The sequence below is a fragment of the Corvus brachyrhynchos genome, unplaced genomic scaffold, assembly GCF_000691975.1.
Source record: "Corvus brachyrhynchos isolate BGI_N302 unplaced genomic scaffold, ASM69197v1 scaffold94, whole genome shotgun sequence".
In the NCBI taxonomy this organism is placed as follows: domain Eukaryota; kingdom Metazoa; phylum Chordata; class Aves; order Passeriformes; family Corvidae; genus Corvus; species Corvus brachyrhynchos.
The window spans coordinates 6,568,123-6,578,709 of record NW_008238330.1 but is presented as its reverse complement, the minus strand read 5'-3'; the positions used below and the strand labels follow the sequence as shown (position 1 = coordinate 6,578,709).

The 10,587-nt window shown below is 40.0% G+C and overlaps 1 protein-coding gene across 1 annotated transcript; it reads right to left on the bottom strand.

Annotated features, from left to right (window-relative positions):
• Nucleotides 1-837: 837 nt before the first annotated feature.
• On the bottom strand, nucleotides 838-10,582 carry SFRP4 (secreted frizzled related protein 4; the record flags this gene model as incomplete). Its single annotated transcript, XM_008633950.2, has 4 exons — nucleotides 838-2,035; nucleotides 4,517-4,580; nucleotides 7,770-7,968; nucleotides 10,525-10,582. Coding segments are annotated over 4 exons (510 nt in total), but the record flags the coding sequence as incomplete, so codon positions are not given.
• Between the last annotated feature and the right edge of the window lie 5 nt (nucleotides 10,583-10,587).

The following is a 10,587-nucleotide window of genomic DNA, read 5'->3' as shown; positions in this document are numbered from 1 at the left end:
TGGAATGAACTTTAGATCTAATTCTGCGGTGTTCCATGTCAACAAAGTACTGCACCTGCCCAGAATTACCGGTAGGGCTACACTCAAATGCTGACCTTTGTATATTTTAACTGCTCAAAGCTCAACAGTGACCATTTAGGTTGGCTTTTTCCCCCTGAACTATTCTATATGCTATTATTCCATTTTCTTGTAACACCTGTGTCTGTTTTAAACACTGTAACTTGGCATCTATGTCTCCAATTTGCGTTAGCAAATTACCAAGTATATAACTACTGCTACTAAAATCACTCCAGAATAGTCTGCCTTGAATTTCACTCATGCAAATTTCATTGTAATTCTTGTAATGGCAAAGATCAACATACTGACATGACCAATTGTAGCCCCTTATAATAATCTACACAGAACTCCTTTTTTTTTCTGACATAGAACTTCTCTATTATAAAAATCCTCATTTTACCAGAATTGACCAGTCTAGTCCTTAGTCTTCCTGCAGGAAAACTGAAAGGTCTTTCAGGCATCTATCATGATCTCTTCTGATCTTAATGTTGATCCTCTTGTGTGTTACATGAAATTGAAATCAGAATGCGTTATCTATGCTGCCTCATCCAAGTACACCATGGAAGGAATAGCATAAATGCCATCTTGGAATGATGTCGATTAGATTTATCTCACCTTTGCTGTTTTAATACCTCAGAAAGAAAATGTTAAGTCAGTAAACTTACCACATAAACAAAAACATCTGCTTTCCTGTCACCCTTTTCAGGGTAAATGTTACCTTCTGACAAGAAAAACTGCAGATACCCAGTTGCTTTGAGAAGCACATTAATAGGGACAAGGCTGGTTTATTTATTTATTTATTTATTTGGTCTCAGACAAAGGTTAGAAATACGGTGTCAAATGATAAAAAGTTATCCAAATGATTACTGAGCCACTTGAAGCCCTATCTTCTCCTTAATACTGTACAGGAGCTGTCAGTTATCTTTAGAATAAAGCTTCTATTCCAGTTTTCATAGCAAAGCTATATTACAGCAAATGTGTTACTTTTAAGGATTCTACAGATCTGTTCACTTTAATCTGTCCTTTTGAAAAATACTGATTTTTCAATTAGATGCTTAAATATATTTGAAATTAGAACAACAGAAGCCAGCCTGAAGTACAGTAAAAAAAATTAAATGTCTGCTTTGAATGTATTTTTACTACACAAACCCACAAGATCAAATACTATCACTGTAAGCATATTTTCGGCACGCTCAAAAATAATCACATAATGCATACCCAGATGCTTAATGGTAAACTATGCTTTTCAACACTGAACAAGGGTTGTGATTCCAAACAGCAGATAGGTTCAGCTCCAGCAGCAGCAGTCATTGCTGCCTGAGATATCTGCTAGAGTTTACCATACTTCTGCTGCTCCTCAGCTGCTGCGTCTGGTGAGCTCTCAGCTAATTCACAGACTAAGGCACAGACTACTACACCAGCTGAGGAGAGAAACTCCATGCAGCTCTCCAGCATGTGGAAGGGAAGCAGACCAGACAACTGGTACAAGGAGTCAAAACCTCTGGCAGACAAGGCTAGTTCTATCTAGATGGGAAATCAGAGCCCAAAGATAAAGCTCAGACAGCTGGAATATGCCTACCTCATATTAGTGCAAACCTATGCTCTATGGCTTGTAGTGACTTGAAAGGACAAGCAAACCTTTTAACAGTAAAGTGCAGCAAAAAGGTCTATGTAGAAACTGACATGATTTTTTTAAGTTGATGAGTTCCAAATTAATAAAACATGCTGACCAAGCCAGGTTGTGACCCTTGTCATGCAGGGAAAGTCCTTTCTTTTGGGAATATCACCCTCATACTTTTTTAGGGTTGATTTCTTTCTGGCCGTTTCTTATTTTAATGGCCTTTTTGGGGCCACTGACCAGTGGGCTGGTGTTCTTGGGTTGCGGTTTCAGGGCTCCACTCTGACCGCTGCGTCCTGAATTCTGGTTCTTACTGGGGGCAGTTCGCCGCTTTTGTTCCTGCAGTCTCTGTTCCCACCTCTGTAGAAATGCAGAAGACAAAGAGAATGAGTTAGGGAAGGACATAATCATAAATAATTACATCTTAATCAAAGCTATCTTGGACCACTGATGCTAGTACTGCCTTTAACAGTTCCGTGCTCTACTGCAAGGCCATTGATGTCAGCATGCATGGCTATTTGCAGGGAGAACCTGCCATGTGTTCTTGGGTAGAGGGAATTTCCACAACACCAGCAGATGGACATGACAATTGCCCATCTCGTGTACATGCTGCATGTGAGTGTCTTTTCAGAAATAGGGGGGAGCTGGCATCACGCATTCAAAAAGCCAGGATCAGCACACTGGAACTCCTTCACCCCTTCTTCGTTGTCTTGCTGAACGTGCTACTTGACTTTGCCTCAGAAAAGTCTGCAGGAATCAAACTATCCTTTCACAATATGTATTTAAGCACACAGCTACCAGGGGAGCTGGTAATTACTTTCTGCTTTCCCCTGGGGTGGAAAGGACTGAGCATGAACCAGCTTATGTTATGGACAGACTGAAATCACAGTGTTGAGAGTTGCAACGGCATGGTTCCAATAGTGCACCTGAAGCTTTATTCAGTAGCATCCCTGAGAAATTTTGAAAAGCAATTAGATCAACAAGCCCACCAAAGATAATAGCTGTCAGATTTTCAAATCCAATAGTGCACTAGTTAAAAAACAGGTTTTTACAGTGAGTTTAAGTGGTTAGGTCTCCAAAACATGGAGGGATCCATAAAACAGCCACAGAGACTGCAGACTTTCACCTCTAGGAACAGAAGTACCTACTTTAAAGAAAACAGGTAGGTAGTAAAACCTGGAAAGGGTCTCATCTCTCCCCTCTATTATCCTTCTCTTCTGGAACTCCTAAAGGTAGGGGATTTACACAGCGATGAGAGCAAAAGAAGTGCTCTCCAGCTTCCCAATTTAGCACATCTGCACTGACCCTGTTGCAACTCAGATTCTTGTCCTGGCTAGAGAAAAGACCAGCCATGTTGTGGTTACGTTAACAACTGTCTTCTGTGGTTGACAGACAGCTCAAAACATCCATTTTAAGTGGTAACTCACGACAAAATTTGGATGCAAGTCTTCAGAGATGAACGATGGGCATCGAAGTGAAGCCACTGTGATACCTCCATACTGGCTTTGTGTAGTCAGAGTAATTTCATGCATCTTTATAAAACCAAAACTATCTGTAGACATTCAGTTATGTCCCACTCAAATTTGTTTAAATGAGATTTAGTTTATGAAACTATTAATATGAGAGGAAATGACACCTGCTTTGAAGGGTATTTTGTTTGGCAGTCATGCATCTATTTGACAATCTGGAAACTAATGCCCAAACATGTTTCAAGACACAATTAGAAATGACAAAACAGTGTGAGGAGGTGATTAACACACTGTGTGCCAGTAACAGGCCATTAAGTTGACAACTAAAGGATTTCAGGAGTCCAAGTCATATGCCAATATTCTTCTAAATCCCACATGGTATCCTCTGCAGTTGCCATATATCTATTTTTTTAAGATTTAAAGCATGTTTTCTTTTGCACACATGGGTTTCACATGAGTAAGTGAAAAGGGTATGACAGAAGCACTGAATGCAGTTTCCTCAAAGAAGCTGGTCTGTAATCTAAAAGCTTGTGTTTATGGATTCCTACATCTCTTTTCCTCCTATCAATTGCCAATCAACTCATAACTAAGACAAACATACATGTACGCCCTGAAACATACATGTGTGTCCTTAATGCTCTAAAAACTTTTCTGAATTCCAAAAATAACTTTCTTCCATCTCTAAAAGTGGGAGAAAGAACAAGACCTTCTCTCAATCCATCCTTTCTTTCCACTAAAACGAGGAGTTTACAAGTAGAGAGTGATATCAAATGCTATCCTGAAGCCCCAAAAAACAGGGGCATCTGCTGTACCTGCCACCCATGTCTCTATACTATAGACTTTTCCTTCCATTGTTTCCTGAATCCAGAGAGACAATGTCCAATCCTTTGAGTGGGTCTTTGTAGGGAGTACCTGGTGAGAAGTGTGTGTTTCCAGCCTACAATATTTAATGCAGCAAAAACCATTAATCCAGTGCAGAGGATTTTAACTTCCTTTCTTATCTAATGTGGGCTATATACTCATCTGCATATCACCTTCACTTTCATATCATCACTACTTGTGGCAGCAGGGATATGAGAGAAATTCCTAGAGACATTACTGTAAGAAGCCAGAGTTCACACAAAGATCATCCCACCATGTAAAATTAAATAGAAATAAAATTTTAGACAGCCTAAAACACAAGATTAAAATATTCAAATTTTCACTTATACTTGTGTAACTATGAGGTCTGAAAATGTTCAAGTGGAAATAATGATACCAAGAGGAGTTAAAGATATCTGAAAGTCATCAAAGTTAATCAATACTGAAGTAAAACAAAGGTGTTTAACTTTTGATCAAGAATATCAGCATTCTTTTCTTTGGTTGCATTTACCTTAAATCTTCTGTTTAGTTGGTCCTTCCATTTTTCAACTAGACATCCATCAAGAAGCATCAACCTGAAAATTAAGAAATATGCACAAGTTAAAGATATTTCTGATTTTAATTCCTGAGATGCCATTCCTGATGATTTAACATAGATTGAGGTTGAAATGCACCCACAGGTACCAATACTGACAGTTTTTATGTATGCAATGATGGCATGCCATATGTTTCTCTGTGTTTGTGTGAAGACTAGATCAAACTAACGTATTTTACTTCTGAATTAGAAAAAAAAAAAGGCAACTGTTTCACATCCACCAGTTAATACAGCTCAGCTGAAAAATAGTAATATAATTATCTGATCACTTACAATTGTATCCATTTCTACCTATAAATATATGAGGATGGCATTATGTGTTTCCTACACCTAACTCCTTAATGAGTGCTTTAAGGTGAATTTGGAAGACGTATGGTTAGAGATACTTGCCTACCAATGAAATCTGGCTAGCTCCTGCATGAAAACATTGAGTCTAGGTGTTATGAAATGAGCAAAACAAAAATGTGACTATTAAATGTATATGCCTTAGACAGCTCCTAAAATAGTTTATTCTAAAGAAGTCTGATGTCACACCTTCTACGTCCCAACCTAGAGACAACTTTTTGGGGTTTTTTAGGTTTGGTTGGTTGAGATACCAGGCCTTAATATGCCCTAATATAAATGTCACTAAAATTCTGGGGGTTTTTACTTAGACACCAGTGTTGGCTGGAAATATCAAAATATCATTATAAATGCACACAACATCACACAGCACTGTTCTGGCTGGTGAAGGCTGAACAGGGTAGCTGGGCCTGATCTCCACCTTCTATGAATAGCATTGCTGCTCTTAGCAGCTCAAACACAGCACAAAATCCTGCCTCTCGTAGTCATTAGCCACTGTGCAATGCAGTTTGACCAAACAGAAAAGGCCTAACGTGAGTGCAAACCCTGGAGAATCAGGACCAATATGCTGTACATTTCCTTTTCTTTCCAAGGAGAGATTAGAGAACAAATGTACAGGACTGATCCCAAGGCCACATTGCCATGAATGAAACCACAGCATGGGGATCATCTGGCACAGCTTTGGTTCAGGTCAAATTATACAGTGAGGCTCTAACCCTAACAACAGGCAATAGGTATTTTGCCATTGGCTGTAGAGGAGGTACAGCTTCTACCCATTTTGCCTCTGTCATTTTAAAAAACTGCTGTAACTCAAAACCTTCTGTTTGCATGCCACTGAGTTCAACAGGAAGCACATATAATAGTTTATGTTTCTTTTTCAAATCCATTTTAGTACACTATATGAAATTAAAAACCTCAATGACCTTTAAAAACCATCACAAGATATTTAGTGAATCGTGTGTTCTTCCATAATAACGGAGATGCAGATTGTGATCTTTGACTTATAAAATCTCCCTTTCCTAACAGCCTCCAGAGAATCCTCTCCAACAAAGCCCTGCAACCCAGAGCTCCTCCATTGCAATTTTGGTCATGGTCCTTCTACATGAGTCAGAGCTTGTATCCCTAAAACGACTAACATAAATAGAGTGCTCTACATTAATACTTGTGAAATACTTCCAGACCTGGAGGGGCAATGTGCTGGGCAGTAATAAAACACTGTGCTTGCTAGCTCGCCAAAAAAATAAGTTAAAGCAATAAGATATCAGATGGCAAATTTTAGAAACACCTACAAAATGCTTTCAAAATATCAACACAAAACTCATTACAAATATGGATATGGCCCATTACGTCCCACACATGGATGTTCTGTAGTCCTTACAAGTGTGAGAGACCAATTAACAGCAACTTCACCACATGTAAAACCAGCCTGCACATTTTACAGACAGCCTTGCCTCCAACCCACAAAATACAGGCCTACACAGTACCTAAAACACCACTGATGCCATGATGATTTTTTGCCTTTTCTTATATACCTTTTTATAACTTCTGTATTCTTAGTGTTTTTTAGCCTACATTCTTGGACTTGTTTATCAAGCTAGAAGACTAAACATTTTAGAAGCTTCGTAGTTAGGGATCAGAAAGCCCCAGACACCAAGGTCCTCTCCTGAACACATTTTGTAAACTCAGATAGAACCATCCAGGGGAAAGTTCCTCAGGGAAGGGGGCTCACTCGAGTCTCTCACTGGGGAATCTTTGATAGATATTCTAATTAGTAAGACCTACAATGTGATACCAGATCTTTTGTGGGGTGTGCATTGCGGTGTGCATTGAAGTGCATTCCACCTGGACGTGGTGCACCTAAGGATCCTTACAATAAATACAAAGGTAAAATCCCTTTTTCCTTTCTAACTGTGTTTGACTCTTGATTTTAAGACCAGGAAAAGGCATCACCACAACCTGTCCTGCTGGCATCTACTGGTGCATTTGGGGTGCTGATGGGGATGGGATGTCCCCTTCTGCTTCAAGGAACCAGGGAGAAAAGGGAGCTGTGATTCATCACTCCTTCCCCTCCAGACCAGCATGCTAGATTTCCTTCCATGCCTGGGGCTAGGCTGACTGCCAGATGAACAGTCGGGTAAAGTTAGTTTTGTTTTGTTTTTTCATTTAATCATACAGCAGGACTGGCAAGCTGCTCTGAGAGTATTTACTTTTCATCTGCCATCCGGGAGCTGGAGCTCCAACGGCTGCAGCTTTGGCTGGTCCCGGTACGGCTGTGGGATCAGAAACATCTCGCTGACGGCACTGGTCCAAAGTATGGATAGGCCAGTGGAGAAGGCCTAGCTCTGACTCCAGCAGCTCTGCTGACAGAAGATGTGTATCATCTTCTGCCCACTCCCTTGGTGAGACAGAACAATGCCTTCCACGTGGTCCTGCCAACACAGACCATCATCCACAGCCACCACTGGACTTGCTGCACACAAAGCACTCATCCCTATGGGAAGTGGTCCTAAAAAAAGCCACTCCCAAGCTGGAGGTGCTTGAACTGCTGCATGACACCTTATCAATATGCTGTCAGCACCTAATGCCACCAGATTTTATGCTCTTTGTGTGAGCCAAGTTTTGTACACACCAGATCATGGCACAGAGCTGAGGCTGATGGAGAAAGTCAGTTGTGAAGGTAATTGAAACATGTGTGTATGTATGAGTTATCCTAAGAAAAACTATCAGCAAAAGAAGCCTATGATGAGAAAGAGAGCTTTCCTGGTCATCCTTCCCATCTATCACAGCCAGCTCTAACACTTTTCTGCACCACATCGTCAGGGCTCACCTTGAGCGCCACTCATAGCACATGATGAGAACATCCTGCTTTGGTTGAAGAGGGGGGCACTGGCAGGAGGAATTTGTAAGAAGAGGCACTTGGGACAGAGGAATTGGTGTTGAAGACTTGAGTATGTCTTTGACTTCAACCACAGTCGTTATCTCATTGCAGTTCCCTCTTTCTATGCTTTTTACTTTAGCGTGAATGACTGCAAATAGAAAAAAAGAGGAGAAAAATAAACAGCCTTAGAAATTTAAACACACCTCAAAATTAAGTCAAATATATTAAATTGGAAGCTGTTGTTTTGGTTGTGAAACTAGAACTACTTCTGCCTGTGTGGGCACAAACAGTGGCTTAGAATAACAGAGGCCTGATCTTGCTTTGGTTTTCAGTAGGATTGTTGACAACTGTGAAATTAAACATGTGCTTAAATCTTTGCCAGATCAGGCCAACCAATCTTGCCTGGAATCACACACACAAACAGCTCCTTCAACTCAGACTTGAACAACTCTTTGAGTAAATCTGAGCCATTCTCCAGCCACATCTGGCTATTTCTGATTAAGTAATGAATAATTTACCTCCCAGACAGTTGTCATGAATTCAGTCTTTACAATAATAAAATAATTTCCTGTAGATTGCAACCAAGAAATACAGCCTTTTCTCAAATATAAGAAAGAAGGGAAGGCTTGAAACAATAGTCAAAAAACTAAGAATCTTAGGATTGCCATAATTTACTTGAGCTATACTCTTTTTCGTCTTTTGCCTTTGGATTCTCTACCAGTAGTGAGATCCACATATAAACCAGACACTGAAACAGGTTGTTCTGACTCTGAATACACAACCACTTGTATTTTACCTTTCATTGAGGCAAACTGCATGTCTGCATGGAGGCAAGAAGGTGAAATTCTGTAGATGGCTCTGAAATGATCCCTGGCTAAATTTGTATCAGCAAACCCTGGTATTACCTACCACTGCAGCATTTCATCCCTTCTCTCTTGTGAGAAATATCAAATCTGATTAATTAAGTATGATTTTTACATAAAGGATTTTGTCTCTACGAAATGTCAAAATAGAAAGGGTTCTACTGTCCAAAAATTCTTCAGTGAAAGAAGCATGAGAAGTGTACAGACCACAGAATGATCAGCCTGCCCCTGCCAGCCACCAGGTCAAAAGCCTTCAAGTGAACCTCGTAACATTTGGAATAAACTTCACATGTAGAAAACAGGAGACCAGCACTTTTAATGCAGTCTGGGGCTTATGTGCTACCTTTATCAGGACATGTATAACAGACACAAAACACAAGAGGAATTTCAGTTTTGGAGACTCACAATCCATTTCCAAGTCTGATTGGTGCTGATAGCTAGAAGTACAATTTGGCTGTATGTCTTATTTTAAAGGTTTTCAGAAAAAAATTGATTTTTAACTCATTAAATCTCACTCCTCAATTCATTTTCCATATAAACAGGTCTATTCATCTCAGAGGGTGCTGAATAAAAATTTACATCTCAAAACCAAAATCTTGAGTTTTGGACCCAAACATAGAGGTTTTACTCAAGGAACACTCCCACTGAAATCACTGGAATCAGAATTTACACGACTAACACCTGTATTTCATTTTGGAACATTTGATATCACTACTTTTTCATATGTTTCAGACAACTGTGGAAGCTCATTGTTCCACCTAAATGTATCTCTATGTTGTACTGAGACAGATCAAGGAATTATATAAAAAGAATAGGTCATGTAAATGCACAAAAATGCTATCATGAACAAATAATTGTACAATTACCTAAGCTAGATGTTCAGCTTGATTATTCCCACCAAACATGCTAACAAAGAAGCAAATAACTACAAACGTACTTTCATTTGATATCAAACAAATAGGGATTGAACGATATAATAACAGTACTGCAGAACAACTGGATAAATTACTTGAAAAAAACCTGCCATCTGGGAAAATGCCAGTAAAGGACAAAATGCAACAATACTGCATATTAAATCCATAGTTAATAGGGGTATCTATTGACATCAGAGGCATTTAATCTGGCATTAATCTAATCTTAATTAGAGTTCTTCCTGACTCACACCATCAGAAAACTGAGGCAGAGGGAAGCCAAAGGGGAAGAATATTTTTATTGCCAATATGTTCTGCAACATAAAATAAAACTATCGGCCACCCCCTTGGCTGGATGGCGCAAATTGTCACTGAATTCCATTAATCTCTGACAATTCCACACCAGACAGAACACTGCCTAGTAATGTAAAAGCATATATGAATTTCTAAAAACTTTTTACTTTGGTGCAGCTGGTTCACATTTACAAGTTTTATTTGGGTAGCAAATCCCTGTTTATTCTACCTGCTGGATGAAAACAGGAGCTGGTCAAGTGGTCATGCTCATGTTAAACGTAATTGCCTTTACTAGAGTGACCTTTGCAGCAGCAACCACCCTTTCTGCAGAGCAACCTGTTTATTTCGGTGCACATTACTGACACTTCACTGCTTTTGTCAGGAACACACCATCATCCGTGCAATTACTACTACTGCCTGCACATGATGTGTACTACAGCTGAATTTTGGAAGAGGACAGCTAGGTATCCCCAGGCAAACCCCCACTTGGAAAGGCTCTGTTGGAGCAGTCTTCTTTCTGCCACACTTGCTGGATGGGGCCTGGTGTGGTGGCACCCACAAAGAGCTGCCCAACTTGCAGGGACACAAGGAGGGTGTGGTACAGGCAAAGTGAAGCATTTTCCCCCCTGCACTTACTGTAGCTGTAGTTCTTGGCCAAGTAGGTTGACAGCGTAGGCTTTGTCTTTTTGCACCTGCACC